This window comes from Terrapene carolina, unplaced genomic scaffold (assembly GCF_002925995.2).
Source record: "Terrapene carolina triunguis isolate 2854851 unplaced genomic scaffold, T_m_triunguis-2.0 Scaffold523, whole genome shotgun sequence".
NCBI lineage: Eukaryota > Metazoa > Chordata > Testudines > Emydidae > Terrapene > Terrapene triunguis.
In genome coordinates, this window is record NW_020664874.1 from 1,575,075 (window position 1) to 1,600,647 (window position 25,573).

The window sequence follows — 25,573 nt, forward strand, 5'->3', positions numbered from 1 at the left end:
GGTTGGTGCCCGACGGGCCCAGGACAGACACTGGTCGGGGGGGGGGGAGGGGCAGCGAGCCGTGTCCCGGTGCCGGTTGGTGCCCGATGGCCCCAGGACAGACGCTGGTTGCGGGGGGAGCGATCCATGTCCCGGTGCCGGTTGGTGCTGCTCATTGCTCTGGGGCTCCTGGCTGCGCTGCACCTGGGCCCTTGCAGGGGGCGCTGCTGGCTCTTAGCACAGGGCTGCCCCAGTGCAGTGAGCCGCCTCCTCTCTGGGCCGGGCTGTAACCAGCTGCTCTCGCTGTGCCACCCGCAGGACCATCTCCGCCAGCACCCAGGTGCAGGGGGGCGACATCAGCCTGTATGAGAACATGCGCTGCCACGGGGTGCCGCTGGTCACCATCAGCCGCGGGCGCGTGGTCTACGAGAACGGCGTCTTCATGTGCGCTGAGGGCACCGGCAAGTTCTGCCCGCTCCGCTCCTTCCCCGACTCCGTCTACAAGAAGCTTGTCCAGCGGGAGAAGGTAGGAGGGGCGGGGGGGCGGGGTGTCCCGTGCTCTGCGGAGCTGTGCATGGCTTCAGGGTCACCTGCACGCCTGGCCGCCCCTGCATGTCCCCACACGGCCGGAGCGGGGCCAGGATCACGGTGCAGGGCGAGGTGGTGCGGTGCCTGAGCCCGGGATCCTGCCGCTGGGCCACCTCGGCAGCAAGATGGGCCGGTTGGTTGTGTAGGAAGCCGTTGGCCACTCCCCACTCTTCTCAACTGCAGGGGGCCGCGTGTGGCAGCGTGGGCGGGCGCTGCGCAGGGGCCCCGCTGGCAGGAGACAGCCCACGCTGAGCAGGGCAGCCTCGGGTGGGTTTCCTCTGCCCACAGGCTCAGCCACAGCTGTGGGGCCCAGCCTCCGGGAGGAGACAATCCAGGAGCGGACCCCTGACTCCCTCCCTTCCTCCTCCTGTTGCGGGGTATCCCACAAGGCAAAGAGCCTGCAGGTGGGCGGAGGGCAAAGGGTTCTACCCACGGTGCCCTGCGGCTGTGCACAGGAGCAGCCGGCTGGTGTGATTCCCCCACCGGCAACACTGCATCTCTCGCACTGGACTGGCACAGCTGGTTGAGAGCAGCCTTTGCCTGGCGAGCCTGAGCACCAGGCCAGGCCATCTCCCGCTGTGTAGCACCTCGGCAGAGGGCTGAGCCGGAGGCTCTGCCCCAGCAGGGTGGGGAATAGGAAGGAGCCCGGCGGCTGGTCCCCTCCCGCACTCTACTCACTGGCGGTGGCAAAAGGGGCTGCGCTCCCAGGAGAGGAGAGCACTCCTGTCCTCTGCAGCCCGCTGGGGTGAGTATTGACATGCCACCTACGTTGGCATCGGTATCGTTAGGGTTCAGAGTCAACGCCCAGCCGCCCTGCTGCGGAGTGATTGTCTGACTCCACTGCCCGCGCTGCTGGGCTTTGCGGCTGCTCTGCAGCCACCGGAGTGGTGGGAGCGGCTGGGCCGGAGAACATGATGCAGCTGGCACTGAGGAGAGCCTGCCCCCCGCTGCCGTGAGCTGGCTCCATGTGATGCCCGCAGAGGAGGCCGGTGCGAGAGCTGGGGCAAGGCCGGCAGAGAGGCAGGCTTTGTATGGCTTCTGGGCACAGCCCTGGGGTGGCTGGGGAAGTCGCGCATGTCTCTCTGCCCACTCTGTATGGGGGGGAGCTGGGACTGGTGAGGGGGAAGAGGAGGTGGGAGCAGATGGGGGCAGGCTGGGGATTTGGGGGGAGAGTTGTTGCCCCGGGGGGTCACGGGTTTGAGGGGAGGGGCATTGGCCGAGGAAATGGGGTCGAGGGGAGGGGCGTTGGCCGAGGGAAGGGGGGTGAGGGGGGGGGGGGAGGGGGGGGGGCCGGGGGGGGGGGGGTCGAGGGGAGGGGCCTTGGCCGAGGGGAGGGCAAGGAGGGTGTTGAATGGAGCCTGGGCCGGAGGAGCATGTGGCTCACATCATGGTACTCAGAGGCGGCAATGAGAGAGGACTGCGGCCAAGCCGAGGGACCAGCCCCGGGATCTGGGAAGGAGGCAGGGGAAGCGCTGGGGGCCGTGCCGCCTGGGAGTCTTGGCTCCCTCCTGGGTAGCGGGGGGCTGTCCTCACGCCTCTCTGGAGAAGGGGAACTTGGACCCGTCGTGCGCCTGTCTCCCCTCCTGAGTCCGAGGAGTGGGGGGATCACGCTGTGTCGGCAGGGTGCTGGGTGTGGTTCTCTTGGGGCCGAGTGCTGGCCCGTGGGTGGGTGTGCAGTGAGGGACAGGGCTGCTCCGCAGGGGTCCACACGAAGTCTGGCTGGGACCCAGGCTCTGTGTTCAAGGTCCAGGAGCTCACAACTCTGGGGAGCCCTGGATCCCGCCGGCTCAGCCTGCTCTGACTCTGAGTGGGGAGGGATGGGAAAGGGGAAGGCTCCTCCTTCCCATCAAAGCGTCTGAGCCCAGGGGCCCCTGCTTGGCTAGGAAAGCCCCGGGCTCCTGGAGCTGCTTCCCCACCAGTGGCCAGGGATTCATTCACCCAGAACGATCCCAGTCACCGGCCCCGGCCTGAGTTCAGACATTCATAGATCCCCAGGCCAGCGGGGATCAGATCAGCTAGTCTGAGACCTGCACTAAATAATTCCCAGAACAGACCTGTTAGAAAAACGTGAGTGATGGAGAATCCACCACATCTCTTGGGGAATTGTGGGCACCAGGACCCAGGACTCCAGCAGTGGTCGCACCACTTCCACACAGAGTAAAATAACCTCTCAACTCCTCCTCGAGAGCCCTGCTTGTGTATTAGCCCTTTTGGCCACAGCATCACACGGGGAGCTCAAGTTCAGCTGATAGTCCAGGCCACCCCTCAAAATCTTTTTCAGAGTCGGTGCCTTCCAGGGTAAAGCCCCCCAGCCTGGAAATCTGGCCTGCATTCTTTGTTCCTACATGTAACCCTATTAAAACACACATTTTGCTTGCCCCCAATTTACCAAGCGATCCACATCAGTGTAGGGTGACCAGATGTCCCGATTTTATAGGGACAGTCCCGATTTTGGGGGCTTTTTCTTATATAGGTGTGACGGTGCTGCCCATGGGAGCCAGCTGAGGTCACCCAATTAGGGTGAACTGCAAACAAAATGGGGCAGACAAACCCCAAACGCTGGTGGATATTCCAATACTTAGATTTACCAACCAGCACAAAACAGCTTCTATAGTACCTCACTGGTTACTCAGAAGTCCAGTCAACGCAGTTCCCTTAAAGTGCCCAGCCTCAGGCCTCCGTCCAGACTCTCACGTCAGATATGATGATGATTACTGAGAATCTTATCTCATCATATAAAAGAAAAGGTTCTTCCAACCCCAAAGAATCAGCCACATACCCAGGTCAAATTACAACTTAAATCTTACCCAAAATACACGCTATAGCCAATTCTTATTAACTAAGCTAAAATTTATTAAAAAAGAAAAGAGAGAGAGTTGGTTAAAAGATCAATATACAGACAGACTTGAATTCAATTCTTGAGGTTCAGACACATAGCAGAGATGAGCTTGTAGTTGCCAAAAGTCCTTTTAGAAATAGTCCATAGGTTATAGTCCAATGTCCATATTCAGGGTGGCTCCAGTCAGTGACTGGGGATCTCAATCCTTATGGCTTAAGGTTTCCCCCTCTTGAAACCCAAAGCAGATCTGAGATGCAGCAGGATCATGTCCCAGGGTTCTTATACATTTCCTGCAGCCTTTTGGCCTGAGAAAACAATAGGCTTAACTCTCTTTCTCCCAAACATCCTGGCAATTAGCACAGGGTAATTTATCCATTAAATAGTTCAGATCCAGGTTACCACAACCTTCAAAGAGACATAGAGACAATAATACTATTTCACTCAAGTGTCATCACAAATGTTAATATTCCTTTTTTGGTCTTTGAATTAAAGCTATAGCAATAGACAAGACTTGTTTGCTTACATCACAAGCCCTGAGCAAACAGCTCCCCTTCGATCTCTAACAATGCCGGCTGCATTTCAAAGCTCTGTTCATTTACAGATCTTCCTAACCAGTCTCTAAAGTTCACCCATGGGTCAGGTCAGTCAGTGAGGTAATTAACTCTTTCAAGGAGATATTCTATCACACTCATAACGTAACAATAGGCACCTATTATCCCCGACCCCCTGTCCCAATTTTTTACACTTGCTATCTGGTCACCCTACATCAGTGTGAGTCAATGACCTGTCCTCTTCATTATGTACCACTCCCCCAACGTTCGTGTCATCTGCAAGCTTTATCAGTGGTGATTTTGTTTTCTTCCAGGTCGTCAATACAAATGTTAAATAACATAGGGCTGAGAGCCGATCCCTGCAGGACCCCACTAGAAACACCCCGTTCGATGATGACTCCCCATTTACAATTACATGTTGAGATCTATCAGTTAGCCAGCTTTGAATCCATTTACGGTGGGCCAGGTTTACTTTATAACATTCTAGTATTTTAATCACAATGTCATGCGGTACCATGTCAAATGCCTTAGAGAAATCTGAGTATATTATATCAACACTGTTACCTTGATCAACCAGACTTGAAATATCATCAAAAATATATCAAGTTAGTTTGACAGGATCCATTTCCCATAAACCCATGTGTGACAAAGCCGGAATTTTCTGTAGTATTTTTGAAAGTCCTGCGTGTGCCTCAGTTTCTCCTATATTTTGGATGGATACCAGGCCGGAGGGAGGGCGAAAGGACAAAGTTTGTTCTCAGGATAAGCTGAGAGAGAGAGAGGTGGGTGTATGTTGCTGTGACTGGGGTCCCGGGGGGCCACACTGGAGTTACTCAGTTAGAGTGAACTGCAAAGAATGGGGCAGACAATCCCCAAAGCTGGTGGATATTCCAATACTTAGATTTACCAAACCAGCCCCAAACAGCTTCTATAATACCTCACTGGTTACCCAGAAGCACCCAGCCTTAGGCCTCCGCCCAGACACCCAAGTCAAATATGATGAGGATCATTGAAAATCTTATTCCTCATATAAGGAAGTTCTACCAATCCCAAAGGATCGGACACATTACCACCCAAGTTAATGAATATTCCAGATCTTACCCAACTACACGCTTACAGCCAATTCTGATTAACTAAACTAAAATTTATTTAAAAAGAAGAGAGACGGTATTGGTTAAAAAAATCAGTATACATACAGACATGAATACAGTTCTGAGATCAGATTCATAGTAGAGATGGTGAGCTTTGTAGTTGCAAAGAGTTCTTTCAGAATTGGTCCATAAATTATAGTCCAATGTCCATATTCAGGGTGATCCAGATTAGGACTGGAGATCTCAGTTTTATGGCTTAAGCTTCCCCTGCTTGAAGCATCAAACAGATCTGAGATAAAAAGGATCAGGACCCAAGCCATTCTTATACCGTTCCAGGTCTTCTTTGACAGCTCAGAGTCCTTAGGCAAACAATAGGCAATTATGGAGACTCCTAATAGACCTATTTCCTAAGCATCACCGGTAATTAGCTGTAACGATGCTGCCTCTGGCGGGATAAAACGGAGAGTATCAATTCAGGACAAATTGCTTAGAGCAGGGTGTGACGAAGTGGGAATGTTCTTAATGCTTTCTCTGAATACTGTGTCGGTGCCTCAGTTTCCCCTATGCAGTTCTTAAGTATCTAGGGGGCGGGATCAGGGTGTGATTGTTGCAGAGCCCTAGAGGGCAGGTGTGAGGCCGTCTGCACAGAGAATGGCTGACACCCTATCTCCTGGCAACTGATGGCCTGGGCCCCTCCCCTGCAAGTGCCATCTGAAGGTGTTGGGGAACAAAGAGATCAGGTGGCCTCCTGGCCGGGGAAAGAAACAAAGGCCAGAGGAAGGGCTGAAAAGTTTGTTTGGAGCTGGCTGGGGAAATGGAGGGGGCCCAGACAGGGCTCTGGCCTCCCTGCCCCTAAGATGGACCTGACTTAGGGGTCCTGTTCTCTGTACCTACAAGCTCAGTTTTGGACTGTGTTCCTGTCATTTAATAAACCTTAGGTTTTACTGGCTGGCTGAGAGTCATGTCTGACCGCGGAGTTGGGGGGCAAGGTCCTCTGGCTTCCCCAGGAGCCCTCCTGGGCGGACTTGCTGCGGGAAGCGCACGGTGAGGAAGGGGATGCTGAATGCTCTGAGGTCAGACCCAGGAAGGGGAAGCTGTGTAAGCTCCTTGCCCTGGAGACAGTCTGCTCACAGAGAGGAGGCTCCCCCACAGTCCAGACTGGCTTCGTAGGGAGCAGTTCCAGAGCATTGCCTGGTGCCTCCATGACACAGCGCAGTTACAGCCCAAGGCTGGGTTTCCTTTACCATTAAGGCACCAAACCAGCCAAACAGAGAGGACTTCGGTTTCACCCCACTGGCTAACCATAAGTCATACAAGCAATTCCCTTAGACACTCCAGTTTCCCAGTATCCCCACCAGTGCCACTCGTTATGGGGACGAATGGTTATGAAAACCAATATCCCAGTAAAAGGAAAAAAGGTTCTCCTGATCCCAAAGGACCAAGCCCCAGACCCAGGTCAATATACAAATCAGATCTTACCCACAAATCATGCTGTTGCCAATCCTTTAGAATCTAAAATCTAAAGGTTTATTCATAAAAAGAAAGAATTATAGATGAGAGCAAGAATTGGTTAAATGGAATCAATTACATACAGTAATGGCAAAGTTCTTGGTTCTGGCTTGTAGCAGCGATGAAATAAACTGCAGGTTCAATTCAAGTCTCTGGAACATCCACAGCTGGGATGGGTCATTCAGTCCTTTGTTCAGAGCTTCAGTTTGTAGCACAGAACATAAGAACATAGCAAGGTTCCTCCAGAAGTAAGAAGCAGGATTGAAGACAAAATGGAGGGGTTTCTAGGGCCTTTTATATTCTTTTTCTTGTGGGTGGGAAACCCCTTTGTTCTCCTGTGCAAAATCACAGCAACAAGATGGAGTTTGTAGCCACATGGGCAAGTCACATGTCCATGCATGACTCAGTTCTTTTACAGCAGAGGTTCTCAAACTGGGGGTCAGGACCCCTCATGTGGTCGCAAGGTCATTACATGGGGGGTCGTGAGCTGTTAACCTCCACCCCACACCCCCCTTGCCTCCAGCATTTATAATGGTGTTAAATATATTTAAAAGGGTGTTTAATTTATTAGGGGGGTCACACTCAGAGTCTTGCAATGTGAAAGAGGTTGCCAGTAAAAAAGTTTGAGACCCACTGTTTTACAAGGAGATCAGCCATTGCTCACGTGCTACCTTGAACGTCCCAGGAAGACTTTTCATGTGGATTGGAGTCTCCCAAGGTCCATTGTTAGTTAACTGTTTCTTGATTGGGCACTTAACTTGCAAATTCCTTTCTCAAGAAGCTGACCAAATTTTTCACTAATGCTACACATTGAGATACAAGTACATAGGCAATATTCATAACTTCAACTTCAAAAATGATACACACATACAGAGAGCATAATCATAATCAGCAACTTATAACCTTTTCATAGACACTTCACTCGACAACCTTTGTACAATATTTGCTGCAAATATATAACAGGTTTCAGAATGGTAGCCGTGTTAGTCTGTATCAGCAAAATACAACAAAAGAGGAATTCCACCAAGATTTCAACAATTTCGACCCCACCATCAACCTCAGCCTGGACCAGTCCACAGAAGAGATTCACTTCCTAGACACTACAGTGCTAATAAGCGATGGTCACATAAACACCACCCTATACTTACCTACATGCCTCCAGCTTTCATCCAGACCACATCACATGATCCATTGTCTACAGCCAAGCTCCAAGATACAACCGCATTTGCTCCAATCCCTCAGACAGAGACAAACACCTACAGGATCTCTATCAAGTGATCTTAAAACTACAGTACCCACCTGGTGAAGTGAAAAAACAGATTGACAGAGCCAGAAGGGTACCCAGAAGCCACCTACTACAAGACAGGGGTACTTGGCTACCTTGATTATCACTTCAAAAGTTTTTTTTCTCTTACTTAATTGGCCTCTCAGAGTTGGTAAGACAACTCCCACCTGTTCATGCTCTCTGTATGTGTGTATATATATCTCCTCGATATATGTTTCACTCAATATGCATCCGAAGAAGTGGGCTGTAGCCCACGAAAGCTTATGCTCTAATAAATTTGTTAGTCTCTAAGGTGCCACAAGTACTCCTGTTCTTTTTGCCAATAAAGAAAGTAACAGAACGCCACTAGCCGTCACCTTCAGCCCCCAACTAAAACCTCTCCAGCGCATCATCAAGGATCTACAACCTATCCTGAAGGACGATCCCTCACTCTCACAGACCTTCGGGGACAGGCCAGTCCTCACTTACAGACAGCCCCCAAATCTGAAGCAAATACTCACCAGCAACCACACACCACACAACAAAAACATCAACCCAGGAATCAACTCTGATGCCAACTCTGTCCACATATCTATTTAAGGGACATCCTCGTCGGACCTAACCACATCAGCCACACCATCAGGGGCTCGTTTATCTGCACATCTACCAATGTGATCTGTGCCATCATGTGCCAGCAATGCCCCTCTGCCATGTACATTGGCCAAACCGGACAGTTTCTATGCAAAAGAATAAATGGACACAAATCTGACATCAGGAATCATAACATTCAAAAACCAGTAGGAGAACACTTCAATCTCCCTGATCCCTCAATAACAGACCTGAAAGTGGCAATTCTTCAACAAAAAATCTTCAAAAACAGACTACAATGTGAAACTGCAGAACTGGAATTAATTTGCAAACTAGATACCATCAGATTAGGCCTGAATAAAGACTGGGAGTGGTTGGTCATTACAAAACCTAAACCCAATTTCCCCAATACTAATTTTCCCCTTACTGTTACTCACACTTTCTTGTCAACTGTCTGAAATGGACCACTCTCATTACCACTTCAGAAGTTATTTTTCCTCCCTTGGTATCCTGCTGTCAATTGAATTGTCTCGTTAGACTGACCTCACACTTGGTAAGGCAAATCACATCTTTTCCTGTATTTATACCTGCTCCTGTATTTTCCACTCCATGCATCTGATGGAGTGGGTTCTAGCCCACGAAAGCTTATGTCCAAATATATAACAGTGGTTGCAACAATGATCTATACGGTCACAGTTCATGTCAATAATGTCACATTAGCTATACGGATTAACATAAGGAAATGGCCCGTTAGGGTTAGATATTGTCCTTATCTCTGCTGGCCGTAGATCTATTATTGTGTCCCTTTGCTTCCCTTATGAATTTTCTACAATTCCTAGCTTCTGATTTATAGTTATTACTATTAACTTCCCCTTTCTTCCATTTGTTGTTTATATATTTGTATAGCTGCCTTCACTTCTCTAAACCAGTTCAGTTTTTGAATCCGTATGGCTTTCTTCTTCGATTATGCAGTTGTGGCTTTTGGGGCATCTAATGAATTGTTTCTGAACAATTCCCAATCTTCATTTGCATTTTTATGACTCAGTTCTTCCTCCCAGCTGATTTGGTTCATAACTGTTTTCAGCTTTTGTGAAATTGGCCCTGTTAAAGCACCAAGTGTGTATATTACTGGTCTGGACTTTAAAACTGCTTGCACATTATAAATGTGATCAAGTCATGATCACTTGTACCTAAAGTTACCACTAATTTTTAGCTCTGTGATCAGTTCCCCTCTGTCTGTTAGGACAAGGTCTAATACAGAATTCCCCTGTGTTGGCTGCAACACTTACTGAGTTAGAAGATTGTCATCTGTACAGTTTAAATGTCCTAGGGATGTTTGAGCACTGGCAGCATGAGACCTGCAGCGCGTCACTCAGGTTGAAGGCCCCTGTCATCACACAGCGTTTTTTCCCTACATGTTGCATAGGGAGGCCGTCGTCCAGTTCCTTAGCATGATTTGGTTAGAGCTGCCAGGTGCTCTGGCATGTGTGATCCCACAGGGCCCTCTCCACACGCCCTCCCTCAGCGGGACCCAGCAGGGAGCTGCTTGCCCAGTGGCAGTTCTCTGCCCACTGTCAGGCCACATTGCGCTGCTCCCTAGCCTGGTGGGTCCCCACCGGGAGCGGTTCCAGGCCTCCACCCTTCATGCTTTCACTGGCATAACTGGTTGGAAAACCGTTCCCAGAGAGTAGTTATCAGTGGTTCACAGTCATGCTGGAAGGGCATAACGAGTGGGGTCCCGCAGGGATCGGTTCTGGGTCCGGTTCTGTTCAATATCTTCATCAGTGATTTAGAGAATGGCATAGAGAGGACACTTATAAAGTTTGCGGACGATACCAAGCTGGGAGGGGTTTCAAGTGCTTTGGAGGGCAGGATTAAAATTCAAAATGATCTGGACAAACTGGAGAAATGGTCTGAGGTAACTAGGATGAAATTCAATAAGGGTAGGTCTACACTTACCCGGTAGTTCGGCGGCGAGCAATCGAACTTCTGGGTTCGACTTATCGCGTCTTGTCTGGACGCGATAAGTCGAACCCGGAAGTGCTCGCCGTCGACTGCGGTACTCCTGCTCGGCGAGAGGAGTACCGCGGAGTCGACAGGGGAGCCTGCCTGCTGCGTGTGGACCGAGGTAAGTTCGAACTAAGGTACTTCGAACTTCAGCTACGTTATTCACGTAGCTGAAGTTGCGTACCTTAGTTCGACTTGGGGGGTTAGTGTAGACCTGCCCTAAGGACAAATGCAAAGTACTCCACTTAGGAAGGAACAGTCAGTTTCACACATACAGAATGGGAAATGACTGCCTAGGAAGGAGTACTGCAGAAAGGGATCTGGGGGTCATAGTGGACCACAAGCTAAATATGGGTCAACAGTGCAACGCTGTTGCAGAAAAAGCAAACATTCTGGGATGTATTAGCAGGAGTGTTGTAAGCAAGACGCAAGAAGTAATTCTTCTGCTCTACTCCACTCTGATTAGGCCTTTGGGTGCCACATTTCAGGAAGGATGTGGACAAATTGGAGAAAGTCCAGAGAAGAGCAACAAAAATAATTGAAGGTCTAGAAAACGTGCATTATCGATGAGGGAAGATTGAGAAAATTGGGTTTGTTTAATCTGGAGAAGAGAAGACTGAGAGGGGACGTGATAAGTTTTCAAGTACATAAAAGGTGGTTTCAAGGAGGAGGGAGAAAAATTGTTCTTAACCTCTGGGGACAGGACAAGCAGCAATGGGCTTAAATTGCGGTAAGGGCGGTCTAGGTTGGACATTAGGAAAAAGTTCCTAACTGTCAGGGTGGTTAAGCGTTGGAATAAATTGCCTCGGGAGGTGGTGGAATCTCCATCCTTGGGGATTTTTAAGAGCAGGTTGGACGAACACCTGTCAGGGATGGTCTAGACAATACTTAGTCCTGCCCTGAGTGCAGGGGACGGGACTAGATGGCCTCTCGAGGTCCCTCCAGTCCTATGAGTCTATGTGAGGCCAGTCAGGAGCGATGACTGAGTGCAGGCCTCATGGGGGCACCCTGGCTGGGCGGTCACTCAGAGGTCGGTGAGCAGCTCGTTCCCCGTGGGCCCATCATGGCACAGGCGGGTCCGGGGGGGCATGGAGGCGGCTGTGAAGGGAGCGAGCCTGGGGGGTCGCGGTCACTGATCTTGTCCTTTGCCCTGATGCTCTGCTCCAGCCCTGCTGTCCTTGCAGAGTGTCACTCCTGCTCCGTGTCTGCCCTCCCCTCCCCCCACCCTGGGGTATTCCTCTTTGGCTGCCTCTCAGCAGCACCCTTGTACCCGCCCTCCCAGTGAGGGCAGCCCCCCTGGTTCCTTTCACCCCCCGATTGCTTCCTTAGCACCTCCCCCTCTCCTTTGGGGCCTGCACCCCCCAGCCCTCTCCCTCCAGCTCCCCTGCTGGCCCCCGTCTTGGTGAGTAGGTCCAGGTGCCGGCTTCCCCTCCTAGCCACTGTGGATCCAGGAGCTGCCAGCCGCAGCCCTAGGGAGCTGCAACGTGGGGCTGGAAGGGACCTTGCGAGGGCACCAGGTCCAGCCCCCCGTGCTGAGGCAGGGCCGGGTGAACCTGGACCAGCCCTGACAGGGGTTTGTCCAACGTGGGATCCCACAGCCTCCCTCGGGAGCGGGTCCCCACCTTCACTCCCCAGCCGCTGGACAGGTCTTCCTAGATGCTAACCTCAGTCTCCCTCCCATTTGCTTCTCGTCCTACCTGCCGGGGATGTACCCCCCCGTAGAACAGCCCTGAGCAGCTCTGAAGAGTGTTATCAGGTCCCCCCTCAGCCCCTTCTCTCAACACGAAACAGGCCCCGGCTGTGACACCCTTCCTCACAGGTCAGGTTTACTAAACCTTTCGTCGGTTCTGTTGCTCTCCTCTGAACTCCCCCCAGTTTGTCCACATCTCCGGGTGGCAGTCAGGAACAGACCCAGGGCTCCAGCTGAGACCCCCCCCAGGGCTGAGCACAGCAGAACAGTGACTTTGGACACTCCTGTTCATACGCCTGGGACAGAGTGGGACTATTTTGATGGGCCCTGTGTGTGGCTCAGTTTCCCCACTGGGTGGAAAGGGAGCGGTTGCTCTCCGGGCAGGCTAAGAGACACAGCTGGGGGTGTCACCGAGCTGTCTGGGCCTGGTCCCCAGAGCAGTGCAGATTCGAGAAGACGACAGCAAATCCAATTGCCCAGACATGGAAACCGCCCCACCCTGGCCCCCGAGGCAGATGGATTTCCCCACTGCTCAGCAGGGAGGCCGGGCCATGGCCCCAGCTGGGGAACAGGGGCTGGGAGGTGTGTGGGGGGGGATAAGAGCTGGGCGCTGGCAGGAGTCGGGGCCAGGGCTCTCACCTGGAGTCTGACCAAGGTCAGACAGTGAGACAGACGGAGCTTGAACCACGGGGGTCACTGCAGCTGGGCTGGGTGCTGGCTGCCCAGGCCGGGCTGGGCTGTAACCGTCAGTTCTCTGGGCCACCCGAGGGGCTGCCTGGGCCGTGTGCCAGGTGACTAATAAACCCGCCTGGTTTGACAGCACTGGGTGAGTGTCCCTGCAGACGCTGGGCGAGGGGCACTGATCCCTGAGGAGAGGACACGTCTCCCCCAGGGCATAGGTGCTGACTTCTGCTCCCGCCGGTGGGTGCTCAACCCCCCTCTGCCCCGGCCAGCCCCGACTCCACCCCTGCCCCACCCCCATTCCAACCCTGCCCCTATTCCAACCCCTTCCCCAAATCCCTGCCCCAGACCCACATCCTCCCCAGAGCGCGCCACGTTCTCGCTTCTCCCCCTCCCTCCAAGCACACCAAGCACACACTTGTTTGGCAGCAGCAAGGCAGGAAGCGCTGGGAGGTAGGTGGAGGAGCAAGGATGCGGCGTGCTCAGGGGAGGAGGAGGAGGTGGGGCGCGGGGGGGGGGGAGCTTGGCTGCCGGTGGGTGCAGAGCACCCACTAATTTTTTCCTGTGGGTGCTCCAGCCCCAGAGCACCCATGGAGTCGGTGCCTATGCCCCAGGGTCTGTCCCAGCTGGACTTGCTGCCCGGAGCTCCCAGGATGGAGCAGGGGGGCTGGAGCCCACAGGTCCAGTCTAAAGAGGGGGTGAAGCCATGTGGCTTACCTTGAAAGAAGAGTGGGACCTGTAGGGGGTCTGGCCCACTGAAGGGCCCCTCCCAGAGACTGTTCCAAGGCCGGGCCGTAGCCCGACCCTGTGGATCTGTGACAACACCCCAGAATATTAGCCTTTTTTCCAAGTGCATCACATTGGTGACTCATATTCAATTTGTGATCCACTGTGATCCACCAGACCCATTTTAGCAGTACTGCCACCTCGCCAGTTATTCTCCACTGGAGTTGGGCATTGGATTTTTACCTCCTAACTCAAGTATGTTGCACTTGTCTGTATTGAATTACAGCTTGTTGAATTCAGACCAATTCTCCAATTTGTCAAGGTCATTTTGAATTCTGATCCTGCCGCCAAAGTGCTCCCAGCTTGGTGTCAGCTGCAGATTTTATAAGTCTCCTCTCCACTCCATTATCCAAATCCATGAAAATATTGACCAGTGCCGGACCCAGGACAGACCCTGGCAGGATCCCAGTAGATATGACCTCCCAGTTGGACAGCGAACCATTGAAACTACTCCTTGAGTATGGTCTTTCAACCAGTTGTGCAGCCACCTTACGGTAGTTCCATCCAGACCACGTTTCCCCAGGTTGCTTGTGAGAATGTCACATGGGAATGTGTCAAAAGCCTTACTAAATCAAGACATATCACGCCTACAGCTTCCCCCATCCACTAGGCTAATAACTGTGTCAGAGACGGAAATTAGGTTGGTTTGGCAGGATTTGTTCTTGATAAATCCATGCTGGCTGTTCCTTATCACCCTCTTCTCCTCTAGGCGCTTACAAACTGATGGATGAATAATTTGTCCCAGTGTCTTTCCAGGTATTGAAGTGAGGCTGACTGGTCTGTATTTCCCTGGGTCCTCCTTGTTCCCCTTTTTAAAGACAGGTCCCTGTGTTTCCCCTTCTCCAGTTCTCTGGGACCTCACCCGTCCTCCAGGAATTCTCAAAGATAATTGCTAACGGTCCCGAGATCGTTTCCGCCAGTTCCTTCGTACCCCAGCTTGAGTTTCATCAGGCCTTGCTCACTTGACTACATCTAACTTATCTAACTAGTCTTTAGCTGTTCGCTCCCTATTTCAGCTTGTTTTCCTTCCCCTTTGGGGTTAGTATTGGTTGAGTTGAGGATCTGGTCACCATTAACCTTTTAGTGACGACGGAAGCAAAATAGGCATTAACCACCTCAGCCTTTTGATGATGTCAGTTATTAAGTCTCCTTCCTCTTGCTCTTAATGTATCTCGAGACCCTCTTCTTACTGCCTTTTGTGTCCCTTGCTAGGTGTAACTCGGGGCCTTCGCCCCTACACGCTGGTGCCGTTCTCTTGTACTCCTCCTCACCAGTTCACTTCCCTAGGATTCCCCACTCGCCTGCGGCAGCCTGTGGTTTCACCGTACTTGTGCCAGGGCAGTGGCATCCCCTTGGCAGCAGGGGGCGCCCCACCCTGGGCGGAGTGGGGAGGGACCTGCCCGAGGCCACCCAGAGCCAGGCTTGGACCCCAGAGTCCTGGTTCCCAGCCCGCGGCTGTGGCCGCTGGCACTTGCTGCTGTCTGTGCATGATCCTTGCATGGCGCTAGGGGGCATCGCTTGCCTGCATGGGACTGGTCTTTAACGCCTGCGGTTACTTGCTTATGGGGCTGGGGGGAGGGGGTTGCACGGGAGAGACTGGGCAGGGGGTGGAATCTGCTTTGCATTGGTGCAGTGAGGCGGCATGCCAGCAGGGGGCAGCGTGCTGCAGGCCTTAGGGGGACGCACTCCGCTCTCTCTTGGCTGGGGTTTATCAAGCGCCCCAACTCTGTGCTCCCTTCAGGTGGGGGTCGTCCCCCCCCAGCTGCCCCCCGTGGCACCAGCTGCATCACTTGGCCTCTGCCTGCCGGGGGGCCTGCTCCTGGGGGAGACACAGCAGCCAGCCGTGGCCCGACAGTGCCTCTCGACCAGAGCATGACACCAGCTGTCGTACCCAGGGTGCAGCTCTGCCAGCCACAGCCAGGCCTGAGTGGGGAGGAAGGGGGGCTGCAATAGCAGAGACCCAGCCCCGCACTGCACCCCTTCCCCATTCTGTACCCCCTACCCCCACACTGCACCCCTTCCCTATGCTGTACCCCTGCACTGCCCTCTTCCCCATGCTGTACCCCCTACCCCCACACTGCACCCCTTCCCCATGCACTACCCCCGTACTGCACCCCTTCCCATTGCTGTACCCCCTACACCCGCACTGCCCTCTTCCCCATGCAGTACCCCTCCCCTCCCCCCCCTCCCTCAGTGCTGTCTCCCCCCTCCTCTCTGCACCCCATCCCCATGCTGTACCCCCTGCCCCATGCTGCACCCCTTCCCCACACTGCACCCCTTCCTCATGCAGTCCCCCTTACCCTTTCCCCTGTACTGCACCCCTTCTCCATGCTGTGCCCCCACACTGCACCTCCTCCCTGTGCAGTCCCCCCTTCCTCTGCACCCCATTCTGTGCCCCCTTCCCCAACCCACACTGCACCCATTCCCCACATTGTATCCCCTACCCCACGCTGCACCCCCATCCCTATGCTGTCCCGCTACCCAACACTGCACCACCACCCCCAGGCTGTACCCTCCTCCCCTCTCCTCTAGCCCTTGGTGTCTCATAAGAACGGCCACACAGGGTCAGACCAAAGGTCCATCTAGCCCAGTATCTGGTCTTCCCACAGTGGCCAGTGCCAGGTGCCCCAGAGGGAATGAACAGAACAGGGAATCATCAAGTGATCCATCCCCTGTCGCCCATTCCCAGCTTCTGGCAAACAGAGGCTAGGGACACCGTCCCTGCCCAGCCTGGCTAATAGGGCCTTTACTGGACTTTCAGGGCACCAATGGATGATGCCTCTGGAAGTTCAGTGTCCCAGCTGGGGAAGCTGCGGTGATGGGGCTGGAGTGTCCTGAGAAACCCAGCATCCTTCCCCCGCTTTCAGCTGAGTTCTCCCCCGAACTAACCGCAGGGGCAGGGGCAGGGGCAGGGGCTGGGCAGGGTCGGGGAGCAAGCTCAGTCACAGCCCAGCCCCACATTAGGCAGAGATCCCATCTCAGCCCCGCTCCACGTCCGGGCCCCAGATCGTCCAGGCTCCCCAGCCTGGTACCCCACATCTCAATGGCAGAATCTGTCCCGGTGGGGCAAGGCCCTCATGCAGCCACTAGGCTGCTGGCTGCTGTCCCCCAGGGCCAGACACAGCGGGTAGCCTAAGGTCCAGTCTGGTGGTGCCAGGCTGGCCACGGGGATCGGGCAGCGTAGGGAGAGGGCGGGGCCGGCCACGGGGATCGGCCTGCATAGGGGCGGGGCCGGCCACGGGGATCAGGCAGCGTAGGGGCGGGGCGGGGCCAGACACAGGGATCGGGCAGCATAGCGACGGTGCCAGGCTGGCCATAGGCTTGGGCAGCGTAGGGACGGGGTGGGACTGGCCACAGGGATCGGGCAGCATAGGGACGGGGCTGGCCACGGGGCTCAGGCAGTGTAGGGGCGGGGCGGGGCGGGACCGGCCACGGGGCTCAGGCAGTGTAGGGGTGGGGCGGGACCGGCGACGGAGCTCAGGCAGCATAGGGGCGGGTTCAGGCAGCGTAGGGACGGGGCAGGGCTGGCCACGGGGATTGGCCTGCGTAAGGGCGGGGCCAGCCACGGGGCTCGGGCAGCATAGGGACAGGGCGGGGCCAGCCATGAGGATCAGGCAGCATAGGGACAGGGCGGGGCCAGCCATGGGGATCAGGCAGCGTAAGGACAGGGCGGGGCCAGCCATGGGGATCGGGCAGCGTAGGGACAGGGCGGGGCCAGCCATGGGGATCGGGCAGCGTAGGGACGCGGCAGGGCCAGCCATGGGGATCAGGCAGCATAGGGACGCGGCAGGGCAGGCCGTGGGTTCAGGTCCCGCCCAGGGAGCTCTGCTCTAACTGTGCGGCTGGCGCTCATGGGTGTTTCTTTTCTCCCTCCATTAGAGTTTAAAGCTTAGGGGCGTGGAGCGCACCCCCTACCTGGGGGACGTGGCTGTGGTGGTGCATGCTGGGAAAAAGGAGACGGGGACTCCACTTGCAGATACCCCCACCCGACCTGCCACTCGACACGGGGGCATGAGGGACCTTCACGAGTCCGGCTTCAGCCTATCCGGTAAGAGCGGGGCCGGAGCGTGTGCTAGCGCCCCCTGGAGGGGGGACCCCAGCGAGAGCCCCGCCCCCGTCTGAGCGAGGGGGGACTGGCTGGCCGAGAGCAGGGCAGGTCAGGGCATGTGGGCCTCTTGTTCCAGGTCTGGCTGCCGGTGGCTGTGTCGACATCACAGACAGGCGCCCGGCAGCGTTGGTTGGCCGTGCTCGCAGCCCTGGCGGGGGATCTCTCAGGCAGGGACACAGAGTGGGGGACACGTGCCAGGCCCTGCGTGGGCTGCCCCAGTCCAGGGTGCTCCGGCAGGCTCTCCGCACCAGCCCCACCTCCCTGTTCTACCAGCCCACAAGTGGCATGTGGACGAGACGCTCCCTGCTGCCCCCTATGCTGAGCTCACTGCCTAGCTGGACACAGCGCTGCCGGCGCCGTCCACACACTGCGAGCACTACAGCACCGCCATGCAGACGTTAGCCCTGCTGCGCAGATGGGGAAACGGAAGCAGCGTGTTGATTTGTACTGTGGGAGCGCCCATGGGTCCCAACCAGGACCTGTGGCCCCTCGCCCTGGGTGCTGCAGACATGCCCCTGCCCTGCAGAGCTTCTGGGCAGTGCCTGAGGTCAGCCCTCCTGGTCTTGGCAGAGCAGGGAGAAGCCAGGAGTCCTGGCTCCCAGCTCTCGTTCTGAGCCAGCCTGGCAGTGCTGCTATTCCCGTGTGCCGTCCGTTCCATGCCCCGTTCCCGTGGCAGAGGCTGGCAGGCGTGGGTTGGCGGGAGTGTCCATGGGTGGGGGTGGCTGAGTCTCAGCAAAGCGAGCTCTGGGCAATCAGTCAGGGGCTTGGCCATTGTTTGGCGTAGCCTGGCAGGGATTTCCCTACGCCCCCCCCAGCGGGGGTGTAACCCCCCCAGAATCTCCCCAACACCCCCCCAGTGGTCAACTAGTTACATGCAGTGTTGCCAATTTTGTCATTGGTTGGAAATTTGAATGGAAATTGAAACATTAATACACATTTTAAAAGCAGATACAGTGTGTGATCAAATACTTGTACCTGGAAAAGTATATTTACAAAGACTAGCTTCCTCACACAGCTGTTGTTTTTCTGACAATGTCGGCACATTGCTTTCCACAACGTTGGCCAACCTTATCATTTCCAATGATGATTTGTAAGCAAGGTGTGACTGAGCTCTCCCCTGACAGCTAGTGGTGAGCCAGGGGAGGGGGAAAGGCTTCAGGACCAGACTGTATTTACATGAACTCACCTACTCTGCGAAGGTACCCAGCAGACAGAGCTGTGCTGCCCATGTGATCAATTTTGGCTGGTGCTGGGTTACAAATCACTTTAGTACTGAATGCAGGGGTCATGAAATGTTGTTCTCCTCATTGTATGAGTAAAGGGCAGCAGAACCGTGCTTAGCCTGACTGAATGAAGGGGTCACCCTCAATGCTTAATTTTTGCCAGGGCTGAGCCCTGGCAGTTCATAGCCCCAGGCACCTCCAGGCTTGGCAGTTCATAGCCCTGAGCTTGCCACATCAGTTATGAAAGTAAAAAACTTGCTTGAGCCCTGGCACCTCTTTCATTACAAATTAAGCCCTGGTCCCCCTCAACTGAACTGTACTTGCTAAGCAAGGGGTTTGGATGGCAGATCCCAGTGGAGGGCGGGGGGGCAGGGACAGGACAGGGGGTTTGCATGGTGGTGTGGGCTGTGCCTAAGAGTCACAGGCACTTTTGACCTGCCCCTCTACCCTGTTTAAAAATAGAGCTTATCATAGAATCATAGAATATCAGGGTTGGAAGAGACCTCAGGAGGTATCTAGTCCAACCCCCTGCTCAAAGCAGGACCAATCCCCAACTAAATCATCCCAGCCAGGGCTTTGTCAAGCCTGACCTTAAAAACCTCTAAGGAAGGAGATTCCACCACCTCCCTAGGGAACCCGTTCCAGTGCTTCACCACCCTCCTAGTGAAATAGTGTTTCCTAATATCCAACCTAGACCTCCCCCACTGCAACTTGAGACCATTGCTCCTTGTTCTGTCATCTGCCACCACTGAGAACAGCCGAGCTCCATCCTCTTTGGAACCCCCCTTCAGGTAGTTGAAAGCAGCTATCAAATCCCCCTTCACTCTTCTCTTCTGGAGACTAAACAATCCCAGTTCCCTCAGCCTCTCCTCATAACTCATGTGCTCCAGCCCCCTCATCATTTTCGTTGCCCTCCGCTGGACTCTCTCTTATTAGGCTCCATTGAGAGTCTTTTTTGTTTTGTTAAGTGGTCACTAGAACCGAAATCACTGACAGTCAGTCCTAAGTCTTAGACCTTCTGCAGGACAATGTTTCTGTGGAAGGGACGGCCCAGCCTGCACTCGCTGTGAGCTTCCCCCACTGAGAGCTGAAATCACTGAGAGCTGGTGGAACCTCAAGAGACCGACTCGCAGAGGTCACAGTGGCAGGTGGCAGCAGAAGGTGAGAGCGCAGGGCCATTGGCAATGGAGTGGTGGAGTGAATGGTGGCATGACGAACAACAGCAGCTGGAGGAACAAGCAAGGTACCTTCTCCCGCGCACACCCCCCCACGGTGGGAGGTGAACTCATGTGAAAGCACCTCTGAACTCTTGGTCTTCACTGGCCAAGGCCAACAACTCTGAGTGGGGTGCGGTGGAGGAGAAGGGAGGGGCACGTTAAAGGGCTACGTTTTAGTGACTTTGCTCCCCCGGCTCCTCATTGTTTTTGTGGATACAGACTAACACGGCTACCCCTCTGATACTTAAAATTACTGCAACCATTATTATTGGCTTTGGAAAGTATTTACCGAGATGGGGCGGATTTAAGTAGTGAGGCTGGTGAACTACTTTTGCTACTAAGTTCAGAGAATACAATCGCCATTCTCTCTCTTGTAAGTCTACTGTTGAAACCACTTGGGTCAGTAAACAATGCCATCCAGGCATCTGCTAGAACAGTAGTAGATCTGTGTCCAGCAATGGAAGCTACACTTGGATCGATCAGAGAGAGATCCATTGAAAAAGTACTGGAAGAAGCAAAGATTTCAGTTCAGAAGTGACTGTTATTGACTCCTTAAATGAAGAGGACAAAAAGTGTTTAAGACAGTTGAAAAAGTAAAGTACACTAACTTGATTCTTATATCTCTACAACAACTACTTCTGGATTCTATCAACCTCTACGTAGCTTTTACAGATGCCTGTCTTATAAAACACCGACAGTTGAGTGCAATGAAGCGCTGCCAGCAATGGGGCTGCCATGTGATCAGGACAGACTAGAGAATTTGAACACAGAGTGGAATATCATACGATGAACAAATGTAGATTTGACTTCAACTTCTTCTTTATCATCACTAGTGGTTTGACCCATTTTTGTGCTGTGTTTCCTGGGCTGAAAGAAGTAGGTATACATCTCTTTCTACTCCCAGTCACAACAGCTACAGTTGGGCGTTCTTTTTCCTCATTGAATAGAATTTTGTGTTCTGAAAGAAGTCGCCTTCTGCCTGATCATGAGCATGTCATGAAGAACTGGAAGTACCGGACACACGAGAAGCCACCCAAGATGAACGCACTGCATTCGAGAAGCTCATTAACAGAGTTGTGCAAAATTACAACAAGAAAGCAAGAAGGATGTAGATGTAGTGCTTCAGAGTAGGCTTGTGTTGCCAACTTTAATTTGTGTGATGATTTAAAAACATGAGTTAAATGGAATGAAATGGTCGTGAAACATTTTTCAGTTGTTACTGTGGTGCCATACAGCCCCCCTTCGCCCTCACGGTCTCACCCCTCATCGGCCCTGACCCCTCCCCCCGTACTTTTGAGCCGCCCCCCCCCCCCCGCAATTTCAATTCCTGGGGAAAGCACTGCCTGGTTAGGATATGCTGGGCTTTGGCCCAGGGGCCCACGAATCTCCGAGTTTAAAATGTGCTCTGGAGAGCTTGAAGGGTTGGAGAACACCGAGAGTAGGTGAAGCACAGTCACACGCTGAAAGAAGCGGAAACAATGTGGTGAAGGAAGAAGAATGGCCCTTGGAGGGGACGGCTCCGCTCAGAGGTGAGTGGGATCAAACAGCCGAGGCCAGTGAAGCTGACAGGCTCCGGTTACAAATAATGGCCGATGAGGGTTGACAATGAAGTGAAGCTGGCTGGCGTTCGGGTAACAAGAAAACAGCGTTAGCTGAGGAAGGAGCCAAGCTGCTGTCCTGCGGCGAAAGCAAGAGCTGGAAGCTGAAGAAAAAGCCCACCAGAGACCGAAGGAAACAGCCACATTTCAACGCCCAGTCCTGGGAGAACCAAAGAATCTGCACAGACTGGAATTCCATCTGCGCCCAGCCACAGAGACTGGGCTAGAGTTTATAAAGAGCCTGAGCTCGGGGGCGTTTCTGTCCACCTTGGAGCGTGTGAGATAGGCCCAAGATTCCTGCAGGAATCGCTGGTGCGTCTGTGAGAATGGAAATGGTGAAAAGCGCAAGCCCCTCAGGAAAAGGACTCACTGCACCACAGTTTAACAGAGTGACGGGTGTAAGAGTAAAACTAGCCCCGCATAGAAAAACTCTGACCCGTGGGGGAAACCCAGTGGGGGGGGCCCAAGTTCTCCAAACCGTAGAAATACCCCAAACCCCACAATACATTCTAATGGGCTTACTCGGAATACAGAGGCTAACCAGATATGCCCCAGCACAGCCATCTGGTGTCCCAAGGCAGTCCCTGCAAATGTTAATGCTACCGCCTTGATCTCAGATAAGTTTGGGGAAGGAATTAGCCTCAAGGAACGGGCCTGGCACAGGCCCCTGGCAGCCAGCTGGGAGCTGGCTGGAGTGTGTGTGTGTGTGGGGGGGGAGCTGGAGCTGGCAGGGGGCTGCAGCAGGAAGAGGGAGCAGATTCTCCTGGGCCTAGACGCTAGCAGGATCCATGATGCGCTAGCAGTGCCAGGGCAAGCCCAGCCACTGTGGGAGAAGCAGGCAGCACCCAGCGAGGGCAGGAAGGAAACACCGCTGCCGGGCACAGCGATCTCAGGTCTGGAGGGCTGGCAAAGCCCCCACAGGAGCAGGCAGAGGCTTTTTACACCACTAACAATTCCACTGTATGGGGAGAGCCCCAGCTGGTGTGACTCAGCCATCGCTCCTCTGAGTCAATGGGCCAGATCCCCAGCTGGCGTCAATCAACCATTGCTCTGCTGAGTCAATGGGCCAGATCCTAGCTGGTATGAATTGGCCATGGCTCTATTGCCTTGACCCCACTATGGGCCTGGCCTATATCTGCAGCCCCCAATCTCAGTGCCCTGACAAGATCATAAACAGGGATGCATAAATAGAGGAATCTTGAGTAGGGGTCTGTGACGGTGCTGCCCGTGGGAGCCAGCTGAGGTCACTCGATCAGGGTGAACTGCAAACAAAACGGGGCAGACAAACCCCAAACGCTGGTGGATATTCCAATACTTAGATTTACCAACCAGCACAAAACAGCTTCTATAGGACCTCACTGGTTACTTAGAAGTCCAAACAACGCAGTTCCCTTAAAGTGCCCAGCCTCAGCCCTCCGTCCAGACACACCTCTCAGATATGATGATGATTACTGAAAATCTTATCTCATCACATAAAAGAAAAGGTTCTTCCAACCCCAAAGAATCAGCCACATACCCAGGTTCAATTACAACTTAGATCTTACCCAAAATACACGCTATAGCCAATTCTTATTAACTAAACTAAAATTTATTAAAAAAGAAAAGAGAGAGAGAGTTGGTTAAAAGATCAATATACAGACAGACTTGAATTGAATTCTTGAGTTCAGATACATAGCAGAGGTGAGCTTGTTCCAAAAGTCCTTTTAGAAATAGACCATAGGTTATAGTCCAATGTCCATATTCAGGGTGGCTCCAGTCAGTGACTGGGGATCTCAATCCTTGTGGCTTAAGGTTTCCCCCTCTTGAAACCCAAAGCAGATCTGAGATGAAGCAGGATCGTGTCCCAGGGTTCTTATACATTTCCAGCAGCCTTTTGGCCTGAGAAAACAATAGGCTTAACTCTCTTTCTCCCAAACATCCTGGCAATTAGCACAGGGTAATTTATCCATTAAACAGTTCCGACACAGATTACCACAACCTTCAAAGAGACATAGAGACAATAATACTATTTTACTCAAGTATCATCATAAATGTTAATATTCCCTTTTTGATCTTTGAATTAAAACTACAGCAATAGACAAGACTTGTTTGCTTACATCACAAGACCTGAGCAAACATCTACCTTTGAGATCTCTAACAATGCAGACTTGCATTTCAAAGCTCTATTCATTTACAGATCTTCCTAACCAGTCCTTAAGGTTCAGCCATGGGTCAGGTCAGTCTGAATTAATTAACTCTTTCTGGCCCTGTCACCTTTCAATGAAATATTATATTACACTCAGAACGTCACAGGGTCGAGAGGGTTCTTTTGCCTTTGGCACTGGTGCGACCACTGCTGGAATCCTGTGTTCAGTTCCTGTGCCCACAGGTCAAGGAGGATATTGATAAATTGGAGAAGGGTCAGAGAAGACCCACGAGAATGATTGGAGGATTGGAAAACCTGCCTGATTATGAGAGACTCCAGGAGCTCTGTCTTTTTTTAGCTTAATAAAGAAAAGCTTAAGGGGTGACTTGATCAGTAGACTTGGGGAACAAATACTTGGTATGGGGCTCTTCAGTCTAGCAGAGACAGGGCTACCACCAGCCAGTGGCTGGAGGATGACGCTAGACAAACTCAGACTGGAAATAAGATGTAAATTATTAACAGGGAGAGTAATTAACTACGGGGGTTTTGGTGGATTCTCCATCCCTGGCAATGCTTAAATGATCTGCTCTGTGAGTTATTGTGGGGCCGGTCTCTGGCCTATGCTAGGCAGGAGGTCAGACCAGACGATCACAATGGTCCCTTCTGGCCTGGGGATCTCAGAATCTACAAATCACTTTCCTACTTCTACATGTTAGCCCCATTTTTATATATCCCGGGGTCCCTGAGCCTTTTGCCACGGTAGTGCGCAGACAACTCATGTTGAGGTGATTATCTGTGTCTGGGTACGTCTACACTTGGAGTTGGCGGTGCAGCATACCAAACTGAGATGCCGAGTCTGGACTCGGGATGGCTAGTCCATCCCTCTGCTCACACCACTGCAGCTACACTGTTCTTAGCGCATTCACTTGATCAGTGCTAGCTCAGGTACATCTAGATCATAGAACCAGAGGGTGGGTAGAGACGTCAAGGGTCATCTAGTCTAACCCCCCAGCCCAGATGCAGGATTTGTTGTGTCTGACCCATCCCAGACAGATGGCTCCAGCCTCCTTTTGAAAACCTCCAGTGAAGGAGCTTCCATGACCTCCACAGGCATCTGTTCCACTGTCGTACTGTTCTTACAGTTAGGGAGTTTTTCCCGGGGTTTAATCGAAATCTGCTGTGCTGTCGTTTGACCCCATGGCCTCTTGTCCTGCCCTTCTGTGGCAAGAGAGAACAACTTTTCTCCATCTTTTTTATGGCGGCCTTTCCAGTATCTGAAGACCGTTATCATGTCCCCTCTTAATCTCCTCTTTTCCAAACTAAACCTACCCAGTTCCTTCAGCCTTTGCTCATCTGGCTGCATTCCATCCCTTTGATCATCATTGTCGCTCGCCTCTGGATCCTTTCCAGTTTCTCTACATCCTTTCCATACATCACATTTTTTGCATCACAACAGCATCACATTGCTGACTAGTCATAGAATCATAGAATATCAGGGTTGGAAGGGACCTCAGGAGGTCATCTAATCCAACCCCCTGCTCAAAGCAGGACCAATTCCCAACTAAATCATCCCAGCCAGGGCTTTGTCAAGCCGGGCCTTAAATACCTCCAAGGAAGGAGATTCCACCACCTCCCTAGGTAAAGCATTCCAGTGCTTCACCACCCTCCTAGTGAAATAGTGTTTCCTAATATCCAACCTAGACCTCCCCCACTGCAACTTGAGACCATT

The 25,573-nt window shown here is 53.0% G+C and overlaps 1 protein-coding gene across 1 annotated transcript in view; it reads left to right on the forward strand.

Annotated features, from left to right (window-relative positions):
* The window catches only part of DPYSL5 (dihydropyrimidinase like 5), a 47,106-nt gene that overhangs the window by 11,582 nt on the left and 9,951 nt on the right, over window positions 1–25,573 (forward strand). The window contains exons 7-8 of the mRNA XM_029913230.1: window positions 298–505; window positions 17,453–17,621. Of these exons, the coding sequence (XP_029769090.1) occupies window positions 298–505; window positions 17,453–17,621 (377 nt within the window). The remainder of the gene's footprint in view (window positions 1–297; window positions 506–17,452; window positions 17,622–25,573) is intronic.